Source organism: Morone saxatilis, unplaced genomic scaffold, assembly GCF_004916995.1.
Source record: "Morone saxatilis isolate NCDOM2014 unplaced genomic scaffold, NCSU_SB_2.0 Contig2, whole genome shotgun sequence".
Classification (NCBI taxonomy): domain Eukaryota; kingdom Metazoa; phylum Chordata; class Actinopteri; family Moronidae; genus Morone; species Morone saxatilis.
In genome coordinates, this window is record NW_023339762.1 from 5,414,431 (window position 1) to 5,421,281 (window position 6,851).

A 6,851-nucleotide genomic window follows, 5' to 3' on the forward strand; every position below is an offset into this window, starting at 1 on the left:
AAAAAAAAATCAGACACAGAATACCGTTTGATCTGCACACCGAAAATCTACCGCCTGATAGAAAAATACAGGAGAACTGAAGGAAATGATAGTTCAAGATAAAACAGCATTTTAAATGAGTCTATAAGTTATTTTGTTTCTAATTTAAAATGGTGAATACTCACAAAAGTACGCAATTTATTGCATAAAACTGACACCGGCAGTTATAATACCACTGTTTGTTATATTGCTGTATTTGTTATTTATTTTTCCAGGAGGTCAAACATTTTAGATTAGCAGTCAGGGCTTAAAAAATCCTAGACTTCTGACTTGATGCTATACTTCATTGTCCAATAAATAGTCAAGAAAAATGGCTTCTAAATTGGTGGATTTAGTTACCGTTCAAACATACATCAAAACTGCAGAGCAGCAGTATATTTTTGTTTAAGGACCGGAGATGAGGCTGCTGACAGGTGTTTTTCGCTGATGCCAATTTCTCTTTGTACTTCACAATTTTGTCGTAATAACTGGGATGTCAGATCTTAAGATGGGTAATTAAATGGAAGGAAGAGACAGACGCTGACTAATCAATGCCAATAGCAACTTTCCTATCCGTTTCGAAAACTTTAAAAGACCTCCACACCGCAGACACACTGGTCTCTCGTTTATGCTTTATAATGTCACCTTTGCCTCTGGGTGCCACAGCATCAAACATTTAACTTAGTTAACAGTAATTCAAAAATCATCTTATCTGCCTTTCAAATCAGGAGAAATTGCAGATGCACGTTTTATTTTAAAACCTTTATCGACCTAAACCGATTATATCATCTTACATACTCTTTTTTTGTGCAGTAAAACCATTGAAAGTGAGGAGCTTCATTCTTCAACAAATGCTGCACTGCTTCATTATTATTTAAGATCAGTTTAACACTTCAAAGCTATCTGTGTGTGTATGGGTGCGTGCGCGTGCCCTCACCCTGCCTCCTCAGCTCGTTCTTGACGGCCTCTACGCCACCCTTCTTCTCGATGAAGTCGTAGATGACCTTGGATGTCTCTCTGTCCTTCAGTTGAGCCTCAGAGATGCCGCACATGTCGAACAGGTTCTTTAGTTCAGGGTCCAGGTTGTTCAGCTGCAACATCAACCACAGAGAACATTTTAAAAACACACACAGCCCATTGTTGAGGAGTGATGACATCTATAACTGCAAGAAGTAAAAAACTTAGGGCTATCCTAATATTATTGAAATCACAATATGGCATATAAGTGCATTATGCAAATCCCAAAAGCTGTAATGTTTTGATAAAGGTAACATTTGCGACAAAACAGAATTCTAATGAAGTACTGTAGTGCTGTCAAGAAATATTTTTGTTTGATACAGACCGCAAAAATGTCACATCATCATGATTTTAACGTTCACGTTCTTGATGAAAATTCAATTTGTGATGCAAAAATGATCGTTTCCAGGTAATTGTGAATCGCAATCACAAAATCTGTCAAAATAATCGCAATATGTTGTTTTTACCATATCGAGCAGCCCTTATATATGTATGCTATAAATATGCTGCCAATCCATCACGTAGATGTCGAGCTATTTTACAGAATAAGTAAAACTTGATGATTCCTCCACCAGCGGGTCAGAAGATCACCAAAGTCATAAAAACGTATCCTCTAGGGAACTTTAATATCTATAGCAATCCATCTGGGAGCTGTCCAGATACTGACACTAATGTCAACTGAATGAAGAAAATGTCATGACAATCCGTCCAGTATTGTTGAGATATTTCAGTCTGGACCAAAGTGATGGACAGACAGACCAACACTGTATGGCTAAAAACAGAAGAAAGCAAGTTTATATTCCTCGGAGCAAGGGAAGGTAAAGTACAGTGTTGATAAAAGTATTGGTATGAAAATGGTCCACTGCTTAATGAGCACAGTAGATGTTTGGTCAGATTCTCCTTTTATCAAATGATTCTTGATTTCAATAAGAGATTTATTATTCTTTTTTATTTGGGCCTGTTCTTTTTTGGCTGTTTTTATTCAGACATTAAAGACTGATGAATTTAAAAGGCTTGACTTGCTATACTTAAATTTAAACATGCTCAGTGCGTGATGTCCAGACTAATTTCATATAAACATCTTAGTTTTTCTTTTTATAATATATTTGTTGGAATTTATTATTTCTTCTGTTATTTTCTTTGTTCATTTTATGCTCAACTGATCCGGGATTTGTGATACCTTTCTCCTTCAACTAATAAGAAACACACTCAGAAAATACAGAAATGTGAGATGTATGAATTGAGGCTTAATAAGTAAAAAAATAAATAAACAAGAGTTTCCTGCCCCCCTTTGATTGGCTCTGTTTAAAGTCATTTAGTCAAAGTACAGTCACAGTACAAAGCAGTAAGATTCTGATAGCAGTCAGTCTTAGTCTGACACCTGGTGGCCAACAGGCAGAATTACAAGCTGCTGGAACCCACAATATATAAAATAAACCACTCAGCTGACATGTTTTAAGGATTGTTTAATATGCTCACTCAGTCGGGTAACAAGAGACAGCTGGGAACCAGTGAATGGAAAGCAATGGGCTTACTGCTTGTTAAGCCTGTCAGCCTGAACACATTTGTTAGCAGAAAAACTCAAAGATGACTCGCATCAGCAGCACTGGTTGCTATGAGAAACCAGTCAGGTTTTATAGACAGCCACCATTTTACAACATTTGTCAAACCTTAAATGAGAACACTGATCATACAACCTGTTTATTTTCTCCTGAATGCTGTAATTATGTGTGAAAGACTCCACTTAAACATGTTTGTTTTCATGGTTCCTTCACTTTGAGGTTTGACTTTCACTGTACAGACTGATGTGTGTGCAGTTTGTCACTAGATGCTGTTTGCTCACATTTGTGTATTGCAAGCTTCTCTTTGTTTTTTTTTCTCTGTTGTTTTTCTTTTGCCACGACGTGACATCACAGCTTTTAATTTCAAGTGCCAAAATTATTCATGAGGGCTTTTTGATATTGTGAAGACACGAGTGCTTTGCATGTGTTGGCATTTATTAATTTCTTCAATATGCAGCTCTCTAATGAGATAATGAGGCTGCAGCCTGGTTCTCTCTGGAACATTCTGACTGTTTGCAGCTTCTGAGACGTAACTAGATGTTTGTGAATATGAGCAGGAAACAAAAAGAGCCTATTGTGTGATTTCATCATGCACCCACCACACAGGTCACTATTGTGCTCCTGTGTGTGTGTATGTATGTGTGTGTGTGTGTGTGAGAAAGAGAAAGGGGTACTCACATCAAAACCTGTGTTCGGATCCCAGCCCACGTGACCAATGTGCCTGAAGACGACGGGACAGATATGTGGTGAGATCACACATGTCCATACACAAACGCATAAATATGCAGAAGTACATCAACTATTTAGCATATGAATGTGGGCGACCATGTGCACATGCAAAATACTGAGCCCACACACACACACACACACACTCGTACATCAGTCACAGAGACAGTATGGTCATTGAACGCTCTGAGACCATAACGCAACAACAACTGTTGCCACAAAGCAGAGTGTTACTGCAGGCTCAGACAGGACGGTACAGGTCTACAACTGTACACACAGGTACACACAGTGGGGTACATTTCAAAAGGGCTTTATCATCTTACAAAACATCAAAGTTACTTATTTGTTACATAGACTGAAAATACGATACGGCCAGTTCAGCAGGTTTCAGCACATTAACAGTAAGCTGTACACATTACATTCCTAATGACCATTTCCTAAGACTTCCCATGACTTTTTGGTTTAAAAGGAGGAACATCATAAGTACTGAGTACTTCCATTACTCTGCCTGTAAAAACAGTTGCATAGAGTCTTCTGTGTCTCTGGAGGAACTGTGTCAAGTCTGAGTAATTCGCTTCAGTGACACCACTTGAGTATCTCGTCTTCAACATGGAGAAAACAGAAAGTCTGTGTTACAAACTGGAGGTGTGGAGTCTGAAAGATGTGGTGAATGAAAGAAACTATTGAGTCGGAATGGTAATGTAGGATCCAGAGATTCTGGTGACCCACACTGGGGACTATAAGTCAGCATATCTCGCTTAAACATGAGCCCCCCAAAACTAGAGCTACAACGACAAGTCAACAGACAGAAAATCGTCTTGAAATTAGTTTGATAATTGATTGCTTCATTTGCCTGGTATCTCATCTTCAGTCTGCTGCAGCACCGAAGCACTCAGTGATGTAAAATGTGCGAGGGGTGACTCACTGGAAGTTGCTGGGCGTGCCAATGTCGGCCTTGGTCAGTTTCTTCTTCTTGCCTTTGTTCTTCTTGTCCTTCCGAGTTAGCCCGCTGTGGCTCAGCATGTTGTTGAGGTGGTATGGCTGCTGGTGACTGTGGGAGTTGTGGAATCGGACGTTGTTGATCTCCGGGTTCTTGATGTCCACTGTGGCCATGTGCAGAGCTGGACCTGCAGGCAGGGAGGGAAAGAGGGTGGTTGGGTAGAAATGTTCATGAGCTGTGGTTGATCTTGGACAACAGAATTTCCACCTATTACCCACAAATATTAATACAATCCCATGAACTTGTCTATCACCACCGTTGGTACAAACTTTAAATTTTTAGCTCCACTACTGGTAAGGCTCCAGTAGCTAAATCATCAGTATATTGTTTGTCATGTCCAACAATTTACTATTCGGGACTTCTGCTGGAAACACCTTTTAAGATCTTTTAATATAACATTCAATATTTTGCAACAACATTTTCACTTTCATTCCAGCCAAAATATGACACGCATGAAGAAAAACCCAGTAAGAAGGATAACATAGTATATTAAATTAACTAATAAAAAAATGCAGGGTTGTTGTAGGACAATATTGAATCCGGACTCAACTTTTGCAGCAACACAATTTGACAGCATCCGGCAAAATGCTGCATAGTCAGTCAAATACATACAAATGCACATTTCTGGTACATGACTCTGTCCGTGAATGCTGTATTTCTACTGTTGACCTCACAGTCGGTTTAACCACTCTGTAGTGTTTGGGGGGCTAATAAGCCTTCAAACGCATGGATTTATTACTCAAACTAGACTTCCTGCATTGCATCTTTCACCGGTGCCTGAACCAACACACCCATCACCAATGCCCCCCGTGTGTTGTTTAAATGCTCTGAATGGTATGAAGTTTTAACGCTACTAGTGTGGCTGTAATGAAGAGAGCATCCTACAGGGGGATGCTGACTTTAGACTTTTAGGTTTTACTGTAGTAGGCAATCGAACTGACCCACTCTGACTCTCACAGTGATCATTATGCCTTTGGCAATCCTTGGTACCTGAGGGATCTATATGGAAAAGTGCTTCTGTGAACTCTCTGCTGTATTTCATGTAAACCAATAGCAATCTTATCCGTCTGCACCAAGCTTTCATGATCTATACTTTGTAATGTAAATGTCGGCCTGCTGTCCCTCCCCTCCCATGGGTCCGAACTGCTCAGTCCTCGAATTCCTCATAATCTCCACAAACCGCAGCAGCATCTGACATAATCACTAATCCACTGCTAATCCCAGTTCAAATCCATGGACTCCCCATGAATGCTGGTAGTCTATGTCCAGACCAACAGGCTCGCCTCAAATCTGCCGGCTCATGAGGACCAGGGCGGACATGGTGGCGGTTACCCACTTACAAGAAGCATGAGAGGGTTCTGTGTAGGCCTGGGTGTCAAAGATGAATACTTCCATGGTACTGACGATAGGCTTCTACAAAAAGTATTGAAAAATGCTGAATCATTTGGTACAAAGTTGGTCAGATCCATGATTGTTTTCAATTGTATTACAATACTTTGATTGAACCCCACTGTCCACTGTCGCAACGGTTAAGCTACCCAGCTCAATTGCCAGTATCACTGGTACCACAGAGGAGAATTTTGTGCTGACCATAAAGAAAGTCTGTAAGTATGTGGTTGCACATCGCCAGACTAGATAAAACTAAAGGGAAAGAGTACAGTGGACGTTTGCTTCACAGATAAGGGGGTTAAGAGAGTTTTATATCTTTATAAAGTTTTATGTTAAGACCGGTTGAAAAATATTTTAGTCAGTACATTTTTGTTTGTTTATCAGCGTTTGGCAGGGAGATCAAAAAGTTAATTTTCCACCCTGGCTAAATCGTTTAACATTTTAGAACTTCTTCATAGGCCTATTTTGTTCAGTAAAAAAAAGACAATTATATTTCATATTTCAAACAGGTATCATTTTCAGTACAGAAACTCTGGTATATCAGCACTAGTATCTAAAAAAGATGTAACTGATACCTAATCCCCTAATCCAATTTTAGTTTTACAAAATGCTGATCTCCTGATCTGTTTGCCAAGACAGACTTGGGTTTTTGCCAAGAACATGAGAATGCAGAAAGCTGCTAGACCTGCTGCTAAAACTCTGGGTTCTTTTTCAAAATAGATCTGACCTGCAACTTATAACTTCCTTTTTGTTTGTCAATGGACAGCATATATGAAGGAGCTTCAGCTAGATTTCACATCAGAAAAGTGAGAAAGAGAGTCTAAGGTGAGCTCTCAATATTCCCAAATAATGAGGGTTATCCTTGAAGTACCAATATCAGCAGGGAGGACGGAGGCTAACTGAGACACAAATACATCTCCCAAACAGAGAGGCATATCCAGAGCAACAATGTCCCACTGTTGGCCTCATGTTTCACAACTCAAATGTCAGAATCCCTGTCACTGGAGGGAAACTTCAATGAAAGAACGATCTTGGGCACATATCCATGGAGCTGATTGAATGGACGGCTGATTTGTTCAGTATCTGTTAATCCTGCTCTTTACGGCGCCAGTGTTTGCCAACAGTCAGAGGGCTGAATG

At 39.8% G+C, this 6,851-nt stretch overlaps 1 protein-coding gene across 1 annotated transcript in view; it reads right to left on the reverse strand.

The window, feature by feature from the left end:
* Nucleotides 1–955: 955 nt before the first annotated feature.
* The window catches only part of LOC118330757 (neural Wiskott-Aldrich syndrome protein-like), a gene marked incomplete at its 3' end in the record, with an annotated part of 19,109 nt that continues 13,213 nt past the window's right edge, over nucleotides 956–6,851 (reverse strand). Inside the window, 3 exon segments of the mRNA XM_035665428.1 lie at nucleotides 956–1,109; nucleotides 3,276–3,318; nucleotides 4,249–4,450. Coding sequence (XP_035521321.1) covers nucleotides 956–1,109; nucleotides 3,276–3,318; nucleotides 4,249–4,450 — 399 coding nt within the window.